This window comes from Apodemus sylvaticus, chromosome 5 (assembly GCF_947179515.1).
Source record: "Apodemus sylvaticus chromosome 5, mApoSyl1.1, whole genome shotgun sequence".
NCBI lineage: Eukaryota > Metazoa > Chordata > Mammalia > Rodentia > Muridae > Apodemus > Apodemus sylvaticus.
This window is the reverse complement of record NC_067476.1, coordinates 38,360,718-38,378,864: the sequence shown is the minus strand read 5'-3', so window position 1 is coordinate 38,378,864 and position 18,147 is coordinate 38,360,718. Positions and strand designations below refer to the sequence as shown.

At 42.9% G+C, this 18,147-nt stretch overlaps 1 protein-coding gene across 1 annotated transcript in view; it reads left to right on the top strand.

Annotated features, from left to right (window-relative positions):
• Positions 1 to 17,483, top strand: part of Acvr1 (activin A receptor type 1) — a 67,707-nt gene extending 50,224 nt beyond the window's left edge. Inside the window, 5 exon segments of the mRNA XM_052182506.1 lie at positions 1,376 to 1,651; positions 5,553 to 5,606; positions 5,609 to 5,749; positions 15,411 to 15,541; positions 16,241 to 17,483. Of these exon segments, the coding sequence (XP_052038466.1) occupies positions 1,376 to 1,651; positions 5,553 to 5,606; positions 5,609 to 5,749; positions 15,411 to 15,541; positions 16,241 to 16,375 (737 nt within the window). The 3' untranslated portion in view covers positions 16,376 to 17,483.
• The last annotated feature ends 664 nt before the right edge of the window (positions 17,484 to 18,147 follow it).

The following is an 18,147-nucleotide window of genomic DNA, read 5'->3' as shown; positions in this document are numbered from 1 at the left end:
CACACACACGGGTTCTTTTTCCTGGTTTAGTACATAAATGGATGGGATGAGCAAAAGTCTTAAGATTTAAGGGTCTAGGAGGAAGGAACAAGGGGAGGGTCTGGGAGGAGAGGAGGGAGGGGAAGTTCCAATCGTGATGTAAAGTAAGTAAATAAATACATTTGTTAAAGAAAAAAATAAACAAAAATAATTAAGAGTATTTTTAAATGTCAAATATAACATTATGATAAACGTGAAGTTCATCGAAGATCTATTTGTTTCCTCATTCATATAAAATAACAAGACCAAATAGAGTGAGACCAGAAAACAATAAAGATCTAAGAGTCGTAGGGAAGGTGAGAGCAAAAGAGCTTGCTTATCATAGACGATTATTGTTTTCTCAGGGGAAGAAATCGGTGCTGGCTATTCCCAGTTATATGTGAGCAGTTTGGTTCCTTTGCAATGCACTCTCTACTTTCACGCTTTATTTCGAGGGAACCGAATGCAGACTAAAAGTTCCATGCCTGGACTGTGTACGGAAGCACCTTCCTGTTTTTCTGCATCTGTTAGTGTCCTACCCCTCTTCGGGACAAATTCACTTGCCACCTCTGGTCGCAAGCCTATTCCAGTATCTAATCTGAATTATTAAAATTATTTACTTTAGAAAAAAAATATTTAGACAGAATAGATGGTGCAGCGGGGATGGTAGGACCAGAGTGAACTGCTGTTCTGAGCCACTGGGATTCTGGGTGTTAGGCCCATGGTGCCTCTGTCATATGCACGCTGCAGTACTCACTTCCTGTCGAGGTTTTCCCTCTTAGGGTTGAACTTTTCCAGCCTACAAGCACGATCCTTATCATGCTTACTATATGACTGGTAAAGAACATCACAGATACGAATAACACATAACTGGTTTTGTTTGCTTGTTTTTTTTTTTTTTATACTTAACAAACCAATCATTTCAAGTTTACCTCTGTCTGTTTTATGCTGGAATAAATATAAACTAAGTAAATCGTAGGAATTACCCATGATTACGTAAAATCCACAGCCGGGTTAGAAGACAAGCATGTAGGTTTCAGGGTGTGATGGGTAGTATTTGCATAGTGAAGAGTTTGGAGTTTTTATGATGGGCGATCACAAGAGTATAAATGCTGCGTGGTTCTTCACACTGTGTTGTTAGGTGTTGAAAAGGTTACCGACAGTGGACGCTGGCAGGTCACGTGCTGTTTGTTGGCCCCGCCCCTTTCAGGAGTATCCGCTAGCTATTCTTTGCTGCCTTTGGAACTGTTAAATATTTCTTGTTCTACATTGGATCTGCTCTGAGATGATTTCGGGGTCCTCGGAATTTACACGGGTGGTGCGTTGTTACTGAAAATTCTGTCCTCCTCTTCTCCAGGTTTCATCGCTTCCGACATGACGTCCAGACACTCCAGCACCCAGTTGTGGCTCATCACACATTACCACGAGATGGGATCGCTGTATGACTACCTTCAGCTCACTACTCTGGATACGGTTAGCTGCCTTCGGATCGTGCTGTCTATAGCCAGCGGCCTTGCACACTTGCACATAGAGATATTCGGGACCCAAGGGAAGTCCGCCATTGCCCATCGAGATCTAAAGAGCAAAAACATCCTGGTGAAGAAGAACGGACAGTGCTGCATAGCAGATTTGGGTAAACTTAAAAAAAAAAAAAAAAAAAAAAAAAACCTAATTATTGCGCTTACGAATGTTTTCCTCCAGCGTTTAGTCGATTGCACCTATTTCTCCTGCTAACATGTCGCGCTGAAAATTTCAAACATTCAGGAAGGCTGACTGTCATTCTAATCAGTAGCTGTGTGTGTACTGCTTGTGTCTCGCCTCTAACGTTTTATGGTTTGTTCAATCTTCAATCTTTACCGCATGTTCGTCTACCCACCTATCAGTTTCTGTTCATCTGTGAGCATTTCAAAGCAAGTTGCAGACAAAAGAATTCTTTTCTCTGATAGCCGCAACATTCAAGATAATATATATAGCATTAAGTAACGTGCCGTATGTGTTCATTCATTTCCCCCCTTTCACGTACAATTTAAACATCATGAAATGCCCAAACCTTATATTTTCAGTTTCTACAAAAGCTGTGAACCCCAGTCTCTGTAGAGTTTCCCAATATTTTTTAGAGTAAACTCATTCGCTCAGGCCCTGCCCCACCCTTACCAGCAACGATACCGTTGCTTCCAGATTTCACGAACTTTTACATGAAAGTAAGTATACAGCTAAATATTTCATGGAATGGTTTGTCTTAAAAATAAATTGTTTATGAAGCCATCCTTTTCCTGTAGCCAGAGCAGAGTTATCAACTGGAGACGGTAGACCGTGAGATAACTCGCCCTTTGAGGAGTCGGAGCCCCAACGTCCTCCGGGGTTTCCGGTCTGCTGGTGGGGCTTCAGTTGTTCCACAGATGAGAATATCTTCCTGGATAGTAGCAATTCTGCAAAATCAAACCTACCCCAAAGCCCTAGAATTTTGTCTGCATAATTGTGCTAATAATGTGTGAATGATGTTGTTTATTCCTTTTAGTTGACTGGTGAGACACCCCCCCCACCCCCCGTGGAGGTTTAGAGAGAACTAGCTTTAACTGTATAAAGAGATTAATTTGTTTTTGTTTTTAAAGATTGAGAATTTGACATGTTAGGAAGATGCATTTCCTTTGAGACACTTTGGAATTCTTGCTTTTATGTCAAGGAATTACTTTATAGTGTTTTTCAAGGGTGAGAGCATGGTTCCGAAGCTTTGTGAGGCCCTTTGAGTCGTGCTGAAGCAAACTTGTACAACCTCTGTCATGCCTTTTAGAGTCAGGGTGATCCATGTGCGAATTCTGCCATTTACGCTGCGTTTTTACATTTTCCTTTCCTTTCTTTTCTTTTCTTTTCTTTCCTCTTCTCTTCTTTTCTTACTTATGTGTTTACCTGACTCAAAGGCTGACACTACTTACACTCTGTCCAGGGGTCGAAAGGTCTTAGCCAAGGAGGGCTCCAGTGTTTAATGCTGTGCTCTGAATGTCTACATTACTGGTGCCTGCATCATAATAGAGTACACGATAGTTACTCATGTAAGTCAGCAACAACCATGCCCCGGCCCACAGGGTTATGGTAGGATTTGGGCAGTGCTAGAATGATCTCAGATGAAAGGACTCAGGTGTAAAAGAGCTGCTGTTACAGTGTAACAGGGCAGTTCTTGGCTGTGGTTTATGGGGCTGGGTGAGAAGGGAGATGGGGGATTTTGCTGGTAAGTCCAGCTAGTTAATGATTCAGCTACATTTCTTAGGCATGAAGCCTTCCAATTAGATACATTAGTTGCTATACAAACTGGTGCTACCTAGTTACTGCAGGAGACTGGTAATGTTGCATAGGAAACAGCCCTTTTACAGCTTTAAGTGACATATAATTTTTCATGGTTTACCCAGAAATTAAGTATATGTTATCTGGGGCTGATAAAAGGACTACATGTGGTTGATCTTTCTAACATTTTGTTATAAAACATTTAGGCACACACATCTTTAACTAAATGTTTTTTTTCTTTTTAAAAATAAAAATATAAAAAATTTAAAAATAAAACTTCGCTTGCATAGAAGAGGAAACATCACATAAAAGGTTTGAGGAAATATTACAATGGCTCCTAGATTGAAATTTGAAAAGTTTGTCACATTGTCCTTCTGTGGTTGTATATTTTTATTCATTTTGGAATGTGTGAGGCATAATATTTTATTACTAAATATCTCAACACATATCCCCCCATATCAAAGTATATTTTTTTCCAAAGCCACATCTAGACATCACTGAAGTCTTACTATGTAGCCAGACTGGCTTGGAGCCTACTTTGTGCCCAGTCTGGAATTCACCGGCCTCAGCCCTTGAGTGTGTGCCACCATAATGAACAATTATGCTTTTGCTTTCCCAAATAACAATTCAGTCAAGGTTTATACACTGCATTTTTTCTTTATTGTGATAATTACTCTATACTAGGTCAGGGATTCTCTGTAAAACTTAGCACCTAGCATCTTAAGGTGGTTTTGTTTGTTTGTTTGTTTTGAGATATTGTCTCATTATTCAGGCCTAACGGACCTGGAACTTGGTCATCTTAAAATTTGTAGAAATTCTCCTGCCTCTGCCTCCTAAGTGCTGGGATTTCAGGTGCACACTGATGAGCTGCTGGTCGGGTCCTAACCATCTGAAACCTTGGCTGTAGCCAGCACAGCCAGTTCTGATGTGGTTCTTGGCTGCAAGCCTCAGTGGCCTGCTCGTAGGCTCCTCCACGGGGGGGGGGGGGGGGGGGGGGGGGGGGGGGGGGGGATATTCTGGCATCTTAGCATAAGGACTGAGCCAAAGGAGAAAACAATCAGGAAACTTTCAGGCTTCCTTTTGTGTCCTGGTTTTAAAGATGCACGTGGTCACTCTGTCATACTTTATTAGTCTAGCCCCAACCTGTATCCAGCCGCCATGACTGTGTCTGTCATGCAACTGGACCTGTCCAGCAGTGTTCTGATGTTTTGAGTGACGTTCTAGGGATGGCGGAGAGCATATATATGATTAGGAAAGTGTTCACAACGGCCAAATCAGAAAAAGAGGAACCAGCCTGCTTTAGATGAAGGCAGTTGATAAAATCTTTTCTCAATGTGGAGGTTAGGATGGCATATGTTCTCTGGCCTTGTACAGAGTCACGTGTTCAAAACTCCCACCTGAAGAATTCATTCACTACAGATAAATTGGAGGGATTTCTGAGGCGTCTTTAGATCTCACAGTTTGCAGGGCTGTTTGGCACTTCTCATGATATTGAGTGTTATCGCAATCATTTTAAGATGGTCTATTTATGCATCAATAAATAATTCCATCCTCAAATAAGCCATGCACAAATCTGTCTTTCCCTGGTGGCTAGCGGGGGGACGGGCAGGTCTCCCTAATTGACTGAGGAATTCAGAAATGAGCCATGGTTTAAGTGCTTTGGAACCATTTAACGAGAGAGCTGCACGCTGAGTCAGGGTTCAGCCTATTGCTGTCTGTTCCCATGATGGCTTCAATCAGCCTGATTGCCTTCTCTGTCCCTTTGGGGATACGGCGGAACCTAGCCCAGCTCACTCTTTTTTGGAACAATAAGTTGCCTCAGGTTTTTGGTCTCACGCTCCCAAAAATTTGTGTTAGGAGACAAGTTGGAGAAGTGGTGGACTTTGAGAGTTTAATTTGCTGATTTTTTTTAAGCCACATTGAAGTTCACATGTAATGTGTGCGAGCCTGTTTTTCCATGCCCTTCAAACATAACCGTGCTTTAGTATTTTGGTCTGCCATTTATGAAAACCTTTAACTTGTAGAGCTTCATATATTGACTTGATGGCTTCATAATCTGCCTGAAATTAGTCCTTGATCCTGCTCTGGCTCCCAAAGTCCCCGAGTAATCCTGGGGATATTCAGGACGGTCGAGGTGTACCGGCAGTGACGCACTTACCACCAGAGGGCGCTTTGGATCGGGGTTGTTTTAAATTCCATCAGCTGCCCTGTGGGAGAAAGACTGTAAACACACTCTGTTGTCTTTTTCCCTTTAGGCCTGGCAGTCATGCATTCCCAGAGCACAAATCAGCTTGATGTGGGAAACAACCCCGTGTGGGGACCAAGCGTTACATGGCTCCGGAAGTGCTGGATGAAACCATCCAAGTGGATTGCTTTGATTCTTACAAGAGGGTCGATATTTGGGCCTTTGGCCTTGTTCTGTGGGAAGTGGCCAGGCGGATGGTGAGCAATGGTAAGTGCCCGATGTTATCTTTGTCCACGGTCTCTTGACGCTGCATGGTCAAAAGGCACACGGGAATCTGGAAGTTGCGTTGTGTTCCCTGAATCATATCATACTTGCCGGACTTACAGCGGGTTAAGTGTGTGATGGCATTCTATCCGAAATGCATGAGAGGAAGTGACAACTGAAGAACTATTTTTTTCTCTCAGATTTTGTTTGGGTTTCTTGCTCCTTATTTCCTCCCCTGCTCTAGCTTTCTTCTTCTGTCCTTCGCTTTCTGTTTCTCCATAAGCTAGACTGAACTTCAGAGGAATGCCCGGTTCTCACTGAAGCATCCTGCTGTTGCAGAAGAATTCTTTTCTTCTTCTTACTGGATTACTGAGAAAAGTCCGCTTCCACATTTGGTTTCCACACTCAGTACTTCTTGAATGGGTCAAATTTAAGTTCAAGAACCATGGCTGGGTAGCTGTTATTGATCCGATTGAGTGATTTTATGAAATGGTATTGTCTTAGCCAGTAGGAAAGCAGTTTTCACCCAGCCCCGCCCCCATCTCCTCCCTTACTTCTTTTTTGGAGGCGGGGACTCATTTGCAGGTCACATTAGCCTGGAACTCACAGAGATCTGACTCTCTATACTCACAAGTACTCCTATTAAAGGCATGGACTGTTTGCCACTGTTTTTAGCCTGTGCCACCCAAAGCTAGCCCTCCCTCATGTCTGTCCACGAGGTACTTGAGTGAACCTCACATAATGAACCTTTGCATTGATTTAGAGACCACCAGTTCTTATTTAGGCAGATCTAAGAACCCAGAGTGACTTCTGTAGCAGAATCCCTTGAATTAACTTGGATAACTTTGTATATCTAGAAAATATAGCTCTAAAGCTATCCCTTGAAAAGAGAAGAAAATGTTTAAATTTTTGTTCATTTTTTTAAGACTCTTTGAAAAGCTTAGGAACTACTGGAATCCCAGATCTGAAGTCTTCTAGAAAAAAAGACATGAAATCTAACATCTGTGCCACGTCTACCAGCCACGGATTGTTTTTTTCCAAGGACTGAGACTTGTAGAGTAATTAAAATCTTTGTGATTAACATGGCTAGAGATTAAGAGACTCTGGGGAGGCTGGAGAGATGGTTCAGAGGTTGAAAGCTGGCTGCTCCCCCCAGAGGTCCTGAGTTCTATTCCCAGCAACCACATGGTGGTTCATAACCATCTACAATGAGATCTGGTGCCCTCTTCTGGCCTGCGGGCATATATGCAAGCAGAATGGTATATACAAAATAAATAAATCTTAAAAAAAAAAAAAAATAAAAGAGGTCCTGGGGAGGAAATGGAGTTAGTAATTTGCTACGGTTTCAATAGCTGAAGTGGGTACCTCTTCATAAAAGGGTTTTCTGTGACTTTGGTGTGTCTGCTTTGAACACACCCTCTACAGTAGTCATCAAGGCAAGTGTTTCAGAGTAGACATCCATGAGCCATAACTTGACAGTTCTATTTTAATGGAGCCATGGACATTTTCTGGTAATTGTTTCTCAATCCACTGCCTTTCAATTGGTGCCACTGAAGCGCTTGAGACTGGTTTGCGACAGAGGGATTGCCTAGCTGGTTTATAAAGTTCTGAACTTTGTCTGAGATTGCATACGGACTTCCTTCTCTCCCCATTCCTGAGCCATTTGTGCCTGCCCGAGAACCGAGGGAAATATCTGACTCTGCTTGGATTATCCCAACAAGAACATTTACAGGATCAGTGCCAACAGAAGCCATCCAACATGTGATGGAGTCTCCCCTATGAAGAGGAAACTGGTGTCCGTGGACCAGCACAGGAGCTAGTTTCTAGGTTTGGGGGGAGCAGCCCAGAGCCAAGCAGGCTGCTAGACTGGAACATGTGCTGTGGACTTTGTAAGAATGTGTCACAGATGTGCCCTGTGTCCATGTCACGGGCATCAACCCAAACGGCTTGAAAGATCAACTGTGATTAATAGTAGTCAGTTTGAAGTTAGAGTCATCTGCTTAAAATTCAGCCAAACAAATGTTAGTTTGCTTGCTTAGATCCTGTGATTAAGGTTATTTTTGGGAGAGGAGAAAAAAACAGCCGTGGATGGTAGAATGTTTTGGTTGTTTTTGTGATTTATTGGTCTCTTCTGTGCATCATGGTTTAGGCGTCTAGCTATTTCCTAAGATGCCGTGGGTTGAGCTTCTGTTCTATGATGTGATTTAGATTTTTTTTTAAAGGGGAGATAAGGGTATCTTGTCTCTCATTTTAAAGTAAGTCTTGCTTTCTCACAGTGGCTAAGGTGATCTTGTTCTCTTTTTCTACTTCCTCTTATCCCATGAATGTTCACACACACACACACACACACACACACAATCACAGATGAGTTTGTCTAAACTCAGACTTGAAACTAATCAGTGCTTCTGGAAAGCCGGTTTCAACTACTACTAGTCCCAGACAGGAAAAGCAAGAAGAAAGAACAGTAGGAGAAGTGGTGTCTTCCTAGCACACTCCTGGAGTTTCCTGTTCCCTGACCACGCTGCTGAAACTTAGTGACTGTCTTTCTTGTGACTCTTAATGTTAATCTCTGCTCTTGTTTTAAATGATCACATGATCTTTTATTAATGTCACCATTCCCAGATCGTCAGACATCCCGCATCTCCCGTTTGACGCCCGTAGTAGACATTTTTTGTGCACAGAACTTTTCACTTGGGGAATTTAATTACTCATCTTAAAAGAAGTAGACTTAATAGGTCAGAATATGGATGTTTTTATGGCTTGGCACACAGTGCCAAATTGCTTTCCATAAGGGTTGTCCTAATTTACAGTATTTCCTTCACCCCAGGGTGCGATGTACCTATTTCACTTTCTTACCACCTTTAAGAGCTGTCATTAAAATAATATATATTTTTTGAAATTATTGTGTATAAAATGTACCTCATTTAAATATATGAACATCTCACATTAAGAAGGTTATTATAATTATATATCCTTTGAGTTTCTGGGTCTATTATAGAAATTGATGACCAGATAGTTCTCTTGGTGCAGTGTGATCCTCAAGTGAACCATGAGCATAAAAAATATGTCATATTTCGTACTTTTATTAGAATTTTACATTTATTTTCTACTAGTAATAAAGCTCTTGCTGTGTCTGTACAGGAAATGAGACTTCAGTTCATTTTCCTGGTCAAGAATTTCTCAGTAGTATCATTGGGATTTACTGGTACTGTTACTTTGACATCGAGGGTCTGGAATTTTTAGGAAAGGATGGGGTGTTCCCACCTTTCCTGCCTGAGCCTCTGTATGAACTAAAGGCAGGGGGTGGCTTAGATTAGCAGTTAGTTAATTCAGCCCGAGAATTCTGGATTAGGGGCTGCTACGTTGGAGAATTTGATGTCCAGGTTTTTGAGGATGCACAGTTGAGTAGAGGCATCCTGAGACGGTAGCTAAAGCGGCGCCAGCAAGCATCTGCGGTCTGTATATCCGAGCATCTGTAGGGGGCAAAGCGCTGTGTCTCTGTGGCATCTGCTGGCTTCATAGCTTCCTGCTATTGAGTATCTGTTTTTCCATGTCAGGAGCCAGGGTTCTCAGGCGTGGAACACAGAAGTCAGTGCAGGTGGATTCCCCAGAGTTCTGTACCTCTGGTTCTAGGCCTGCTGGGACAGGAGAATAAACAAACAAACAAATGAACAAAAACCCCAATCCCCTAAAACGAGCGAAAAAAACAAAACAAAACAAAAACCCAGGCTCTCTGTGGCACTATTATTTAGATTTGTTTCACTATTGAAAGAATATCAATAGTAGTACCAACTTGAAAAGGTCACGATGGTTAAATGAGATCATGTGAATAAAGCAGCTATAATTTGCCTACTGTGTAAGGAGCACACTGTCTATTATTTTTTGGTTCTTTTCCATTGGAAATAGGTTTCCAAGAGCTTCTAGATCTTTGACTCTTCCCACCTCTCACTGTCCACCTCTTCCCCCATGCCCCGTGTTACGTGTAGTTCCCCATTTCCCTCTGGAGGAGCACTCTCATTTCTCCCACTTTAACTAGTTTGTGATAAAAATCCATGTTCCAGTGTGCCAAAACCCTATTGTATCACAGGAAAAAAAAAAAAAATCATCCTTGCTGGCCAAGCTGTGCCTCTCATGGGGTGGGGAGTAGGAAACACTTGTTAGAGTAAACGTATGTTTGGCACACATACTTTGGGAAGCCTCTTCTAATGAATCCTTGAGTATGCCAGGGAGCCGCATGTGTTTCTGTTCCTAAGCACAATGGCTCGTGTACGGGAGCCATGACAACGCGGGTTGTCCGGCATGCTTCACGATGTGAATTCACTGCCTCAGTGAGTTCTAAGGTCTGAACAGATGAATCGGCATAGCGAAAAGGTTCAGAGTCATTCAAGAAATCTGAAAGTTTTTATTCAGTTGTTTATTTTAACCTTTAGGGAAGTGATTGGGGAGAGGAACGTGGAGGCGAGGTTGGGGGGAGGATTATTTTTGTTCCTGTGATCTCCTGGAATTTCATGTCCCCAATTTGGAGATACTAAGCAGAGGAGGACTGTCAGTTGGCCTCATGCTGAAATAACAGGAAGTCATCAGAACTTTATGAGAAGCTTTTGGTTTGGCGTCCTTCTGACTTTCCTCTAAGACAAATATCTGTGTCTTTAACTTTGTAACAGTCCCTGCCTTTAGTACACAGCCCCTCTTCTCAAGAGGCCACCACAGTTCTGGGATGCTCCAACACCCTTGTGCTTGGGTGCCTGGGTTTGTGAGTGGGGTGTGTAACTGGGGAGCAGCCCTGAAGCTAGCCTAGACTGCCTTCTTGCCCTCTGACGATCTAAGATATTATTTTAGCTATGCCTAGCTACACAGTACCTTATTACAGGCTCTGGGCTTTTGCTTCTTCCCTCCGTGAAACTGGGTGTGGACTTTGATGCATATGGTTCCATATGTCACACGGGACAGTAAAGATCAGTGGTGGGGGCATGACATAGCACAGCCTTCCCTTCCCTAGCATTGCACAGAGCTGTGTTCCCTCCAACTGCCTTCAGGACAGTTGACTGTGGGTTCCTGATCCTCTGTCTCCATGGCTCAGGACCACAGTCCCTTAACCACAATGAGAGATGCCCAGAGCTTTGGAACCCAACATGGCTTCCTTGCTTATGTTGTAGGGAGGATGGGTGACATCCTTCTCGTATGACCAACCATATCCATTTATGTCCTGGCCATCTTTTATGTGTGCCATAATATTAAAGTATTTTGATATTGTGCTATGAGACATGCTAGATTAAGTAGCTGAAATACTGACTGTCTTGCTGTGGACCCCACCGCACCAAGATTCATCCATATAGACACTCCTTCATGATGCGTCTGCTTATCCAAATGCAGCTTCTACCCGTGTCATGTAATTTTTTTTTTCATATTCTTGGATTGTCTCCCTCTCCCTCTCCCTCTCTGTCTCCGTCTCCCTCTCCACTCTCCCTTCTCATCCTCCCTCTTGTGAGTAGGGTATGTAACTCTTAACTGGGAAACTATCCCTCCCTCCCTTCTTCCCTCCCTCCCTTCCTCCCTCCCTCCCTTCCTCCCTCCCTCCCTTCCCTCCTTCCTTCCTTCTTTCCTCCCTCTCTGCCCTCTCTCCTCTTTCTCTTTCCCCTCTCCCTCCCCCTTCCCCCTCCGCCTCCCCTCTCTCTCTTCTCAGACTGGTATCCCTGACTGACCTAGAACTGGCTATGAGACCCATATGAACTATGTACTAATCTCTCTCTCTCTCTCTCTCTCTCTCTCTCTCTCTCTCTCTCTCTCTCTCTCTCTCTCTGTGTGTGTGTGTGTGTGTGTGTGGTCTGAGGCCTCTGTGACAGAATCTCTGGGGAGCTCTTGTTTCTAGACAGTGTACTTAGTACTTTCTAGAGTGTGTATGATAGGCATTGTTGGTGATTTGCACATGAGCTTCGTGATAAACATTTTAAAGATTTGGAAAACGATGACAAGATAGCTGAGGGCCTTGCTCAGAGAGAGCCATGCAGCGGATCAGAGTTAAAGATGCTGGGAGAGGTAGATTCACCCCAAAGAACAGAAACTTTCCATTAGACATGTGCACCCACGGGGGTGGGGTAACAACATGCAAACACCAATTATATGAATTAATTACACATGCCCAAAGCTGTGGGGGAAGAAGTTATGAATAATCGCTCAAGTCTCTTTCCTGTGTCCCTTTGAGTCATCAGTGGCCCCTGGGTGGGAAGACTAATGCTGGATGCTCTTTCCCTGAGCGCTTTCTAGGGTCACCTCTTCTCTGGGTTCCTCTTCTCGTTGGCTCGGATCGTTATCATTGATCTTACCATTCTTTGTACTACTCCTAGGGCGCTTGAAGTATTGTGTATATCTGTTCTCATCATTCGTTTGTTTTGAGACAGCTTCTCCCTATGTCGCCCTGACAGCTATGCAGACCCAACTGGTCTCAAAGTCTCAGATTGGCCTGCCTCTGCCTCCAGAGTGCTGGGACTAAAGACTCATTCATATTCTTAGTTGCTTTCCTCAATGTTTGGTATTCTCTCTGCTGGCTCATACTTTGCCAAGGATATCCAGTGCTATCTGTAGGACTTACAGTTCACTTTTTGCGGGGGTGGGGGTGGTGGGGGTGGGGTGGGGTGGGGGCTTGACCAACCAGAGTGTCACATACAGGCAGAAGTTGAGGAGCAGTTGTAAGTAATCTCTTGCAGGGTATACAACGTTTTCATTGCATACCCTGAATACATGGCTTACACACAACCCTAATCTTTCCCCTCTCCTTTCTTTCACATGCACCAGTTTCCCTCCAGTATGAGAGGCACTTTGTCATTCTTCTCCTTGCTTGGTCAACCCCTTCAACCTGGAAAACACCCTCTCCCAGGTTTTTCTTTTCCTAGTTGCTGCTCTGCCTCACACATTACTAATCTTTGCCTGCTGCCATGCTCTGAGTTCTGAAACTTTTTTGCCTCTACCACACCCAGTCTCTAGAAACTACTTAGGAAACCACATGCTATCTCTTCTCTTGAGCTCGGTCCCATCACTCCTGTCCCTAATATTACTTGATAATTCTCCTTTCATCTGTCTTTCCCTTTATTTTGTGGTTCATCACCAATACCATATCTCTTTTCTTTTCTGTGTCCCTCCTGCTGGACTCAATCTCTAATACACAGGTTATGGCATCAAGTGACAGTCGAATCAATGTAGGAGCGAACACAAAAACCTAAGAGAATCCCCCACTTGCAAGTGAAAGTAAATAGAGGAATGAGAAAGGGTTGAGGGAGTTGGGGAGAGAGTTCGGTGCTTGCGCGAGCATGTGGCTTCGATCCCAGGAAGCTATGTAGAGAAGCTGAGAACAATGGTACTAGCTTGTAATCCCAATGCTGGGAGGCAGAGACAGGAAGGTCTTTGGAGCTTGCTATTAAGTCAGCCTCCTCTACTGGTCAAGTTTCAGGTCAATGAGAGACCCCCGTCTCAAAACAAAGCAAAGCAAAGCAAAACAAAGTAGATAGCTCCCAAGTAATGATACCTGAGTTGGCTTGTAGCTCACTACAAATGCACCCCGCATGCACATACGTGTGCACACAGATACACTAACAGACAAACAGCAGTTGTGAATTTGTCCAAGATTTATATTATCTAGGGCAAAAAGATACTTGTGCTACCTTCTGCCAGATGGTGATTTTCCTCAGCATTTAACAAGGTGTTCCACTCCTAATAGATACAAAGTACTTTGGGCCAATAATAAATAAGGCTTTTCTTTACCAACGTGAGTTTTCAACAAAAGGACACTGCAATTTAATCCCAGAGTATTTTTTAATTAAATTTTTTGAGGGGCTTAGGCAGAGTCAGATGGAAGCAGTGAGCTGGGGCCAGTGGGGGGAGAAAGAGAGGCATGGCTTGGTTTTCCATGCACAGTGAATTTGATGCTGTTTTGTTTGAAAACGTAGATTCCTTTTGTTCACACATGACATTATTTAATAAGGTCAAAATGAAAGAAATAGAAACACAAGGGTACTAGGTTTTATATGGCAGTGTGAATTGTTGGGTTTGCTATATCTTGTGCTTTTAAATATTCACCTATGTTTGATTGTGTGTGTGTGTGTGTATGTGTGTGTGTGTGTGTAGGGGTTAGAGAAAAAGTCTAACTTCGTGTTACTGCTCTTACGCATATGACCTTTTTGGCGCTATGAACAAGTAAGTTATCTCCAAATAGCTGGTGATTATGCTATATATTAAAAGAATTAAGCCAACCTCTGATGTACGTCCCCATGGACTAATGGAGAGATGGGGGTGAATGTCCCCTTGCTTCCTTGCTTTCTGTTCCCTGTGAATGTAAGCAGCCCAGCTCTGTTTTACCTTGAGCAGTTGTGTTTGGGATGGTTTTTCCAAGTCCTGTGGAGCGAAGATATTTTTGTTTGAATACGTTCAGGCATCCTTACAAGAGAGGTAGGTGTGATTCTGAGACAGTGTAGCAGCTGCCTTTTGTGAGCTTAAAAGCTATTGGTATTTGTCCCCCCTCCCCCAAAAGGGTTTTAATCAGGATCCACAACTCAGTTGCAGTTATACAATGGGTGGCTATGTTGTTTAGAATTAACAAAGTATCAACTAGAATTTTTAAGATACAATTTAGACTAACTTTCAGTTTTAAAAATAAACTGAATTTGTGAGGTTTCGAAACTCTGTAGTAGAACAGATGCTGCCCATCCCTGAGCTTCTGAATAAGTGGTTTGCAGTTATGTGAAATGGGTGTGAAGGGATTCTCACTAATCTCTGTGACAAAAGAAAAGGGGATTGAGGCTTTTAGGGGGCTTGCAAGAATGGAAAAAGCTTAATTATACCTTTTACTCACAGCCTCCTTCTGGCCTCTACAACAGCCTGCTGTGTGTCTAGGAATAGAAGTTAAGTTGCATGCAAGAGAGAAAAGGGCTGGCAGTCGAGTTAGTCACTGACCGCATTGTTGATGATTTCCCTGGTTTTGAGGATGGGTCACTTTGCTAATTCCACGTGGCTAAGTTTTAAATTGATTTGTGAAGTTCGCTGTTAATAGACAGGTACGGATAATAAGTGCAGGAGCCACCAGATGGACGGTTGTGCCTGGTAGTTGAAGGCAGGGCCGCATGTAGAGGGAGTGGCTAGGGAAATGAGGACCTCAGATTATATTATCTGTGGGTCCTTCATGGGAGGGATTGTTTTAAAGCAATGAGGATTTTTTTATTTTTTGACCATATAATTTCATAACAAAAAGGTAATTTTGGTGATTGACTTGATTTCTTTAGTTTAGATATTTGCAGGTAATTTTTTTTAAAGAAATATTTATTTTATTTTATGTGTATGAGTATTTTACCTACATGTGTGTCCCTGATGCCTATGGAAGTCAGAAGAAGGTGTGGGATTCTCTGATACTGAAGGTAGAGACAGTTGTGAGCTCTTTATAGAGCTGTTGGAGTAGTTTGTTAGTACTTATGATTGCACAAGAGAATTGTATGTCTTCTGATGTAGGGCATATTTCCTGCAGAGTAATTTTTTGTGTAGTTCTCAACTTATTTTAGGACCTGCCTGTAGTTTCCAAAGCTGCCTTGACATAGGAGCAAGATGACCGTACTTTCTTCTGTCTAACCCCTGACAAACAGCAGGGAAACCCTAGCTCATGTCATTCTCATCTTGTACACAGGTATAGTGGAAGATTACAAGCCACCATTCTATGACGTTGTCCCCAATGACCCAAGTTTTGAAGATATGAGGAAAGTTGTTTGTGTGGATCAACAGAGGCCAAACATACCTAACAGATGGTTCTCAGACCCGGTAAGAACACCAGGTTGTTAGTTTTAGGGTTCATCTCAGCGTTTGTTAGCTTACTCTTAAGTTCCTCCCGGAACTTATGTTAGGGGATCTGTATGATATGGGCTGTACATCTATTTTTCTCCTTCACAGTTTTAAGTAAGCTCCTAGAGCCTAATCGAGTAGGTTTGGAAAGTGGCGTAATTCTTGAAGAAGCACAGTCCGGTAGGTGTTGCTAATGAGTGACAGAATTCACATGAGTGTCCATGTGTGACCAGTGTCAGGCATGAGATGACTCATTGCCCTAAAGCTGCAACTGCATGTGTAAGCCAAGAGACGTGGGGTGGCGGTGATTAACACTTGACTATCACTGCTTCCTGGAGATTCTAAAAGCTCAGCACTGGGCATCCTCAACTACTGCTGGTAGCATACCTAAGATCCCTAGGAGTGATAGTTTGCAAATTGACTCATATCTCTGAATAACGCTCTCGACCCTGGTCTCACATGGGCACTTCATGTGAATACTGCTGTTCATTAGTAACAGCTGCTAGACTGTGCTTCTTCAAGAATCACGCCACTTCCAAAGCCTACGCGAATGGGCTCTAGGACTTTACATAAAATGGTGAAGAAGAAAGATAGTTAATAAAATGACTTTTAGCAGCCAGAAGACCCAAAGTGGGTCCAGCTTGGCCAGTTTGTGTGATCTTTCTTTTCTCTCCGCAGACATTAACTTCTCTGGCGAAGCTGATGAAAGAGTGCTGGTATCAGAACCCCTCCGCAAGACTCACAGCTCTACGTATCAAAAAGACTTTGACCAAAATCGATAATTCCCTAGACAAATTAAAAACTGACTGTTGACCTTGTCACCGGTGTCAAGAAGGAGAGTCAATGCTGTCATTGTCCAGCTGGGACCTAATGCTGGCCTGACTGGTTGTCAGAACAGAATCCACCTGTCCCCTTCCCGAAATGGCTGCTTTGACAGAAGCAGATGTCTCTTCCCAGCCGTGTTCAGGGAGAGACACTGAAACCACCCTAACCTCGCTCAAAAACTGTGACTTGAGCCCTCGATGAACTGTTCACACCACAAAGACTGATGGTGGGCAGGTCTGGTTGCAAGGGGGTGGGAAGTGGAGGAACCCAGAGAGAGCCTGCAGGCGATCTGGGCTTTAAGACAGTGGCTCTCTGCACATCTTTCCCGGGTCTCCTAGACACTCCCCACGGGAAACTCAAGGAGGTGGTGAATTCGTAATCAGCAATATTGGCTGCACCTGCTCTTCTTTGTTGCACTAGGAATTCTGTGCATTCCTTACTTGCACTGTTGCCCTTAATCTTAAAGACCCAACTTGCCAAAACATTGGCTGCGTACTCCACTGGCCTGTCTCTGGACAATAGGAATTCAATCTGGCAAAACAAAATGTAACGTTGGACTTTGCTGCATTTTACACACGTGCTGATGTTTACAACGATGCGAACATTAGGAATTGTTTAGACACAACTTTGCAAATTATTTATTACTGGTGCACTTAGCGGTTTTTTTTTAAAAACAAAACTGCCTTGTGCATATGTTAAAGCTTATTTTTATGTGGTCTTATGATTTTATTACCAAAATGTTTTTAACACCCGACTCTGAAATGGACATTTTCTTTTATTATCAGTTAAATTCACATTTTAAGTGCTTCACATTTTTTTTTATGTGTGTAGACTGTAACTTTCTTTTCAGTTCGTATGCAGAACGTATTTAGTCATTACCCATGCAACACCACCCAATATATTACTGATTTAGAAGCAAAGATTTCAGTAGAATTTTAGTCCCAAACGCTGTGGGGGGGAAAATGCATCTTCTTCGGAATTATCCATTACGTGCATTTAAACTCTGCCAGAAAAAAAAAATAACTATTTTGTTTTAATCTACTTTTTGTATTTAGTAGTTATTTGTATAAATTAAATAAACTGTTTTCAAGTCAAATGGTGATTCTTCTTCTTCTTCTTCTTCTTCTTCTTCTTCTTCTTCTTCTTCTTCTTTCTTTGTCTTCTTTTTTGGATGTATAAGAAAAGACCTTTCCAATCTAATTATTTGGGAGTAGTAGAGACACAAGACACTTGAAAATTGAGTTTGCTTTTCGGGGACTCGGGGCGGGGCAGGTAAGGAGCCTAGGAGTCTGGGAATCTATGGGGCCCGCCCGCTTATAGCTTGAATCTGACATTAGTCTCCAACCCCCGTTCTTTTAGCTGGCATTCTATTCCTCGGGCCCCCTCACTTTTAAGTGTATATACAGACATCTCTGCTTGTTTTTCCCACCAGTGGCTGGGAAAAGAGGAAGGCTACAGTGTAGTGTAGGTCCCAGGCAGCACAGAGCCTTACACACCACCACACTTGGGAGTCTGCTCCCCCCTTCTTTCTTTCTGTCTACAGCAACCTTAAGAAGGTAAGATTTAGAGAGCAAGGAATAGAAAGGGAGGGAGGCAGCTAAAAGATTCCTCCAGGAGGCGGTTAGTAACTTCGTTAACAGACATTTACTTGACATAGAGTAGAATCACATTCAACTTGAGTTGAAAAGGGGACATTTTAATTTAAGTTACACACTGCATAAAATCCACTATCTTAATAAACAATAGTCTATGCTTCTCAG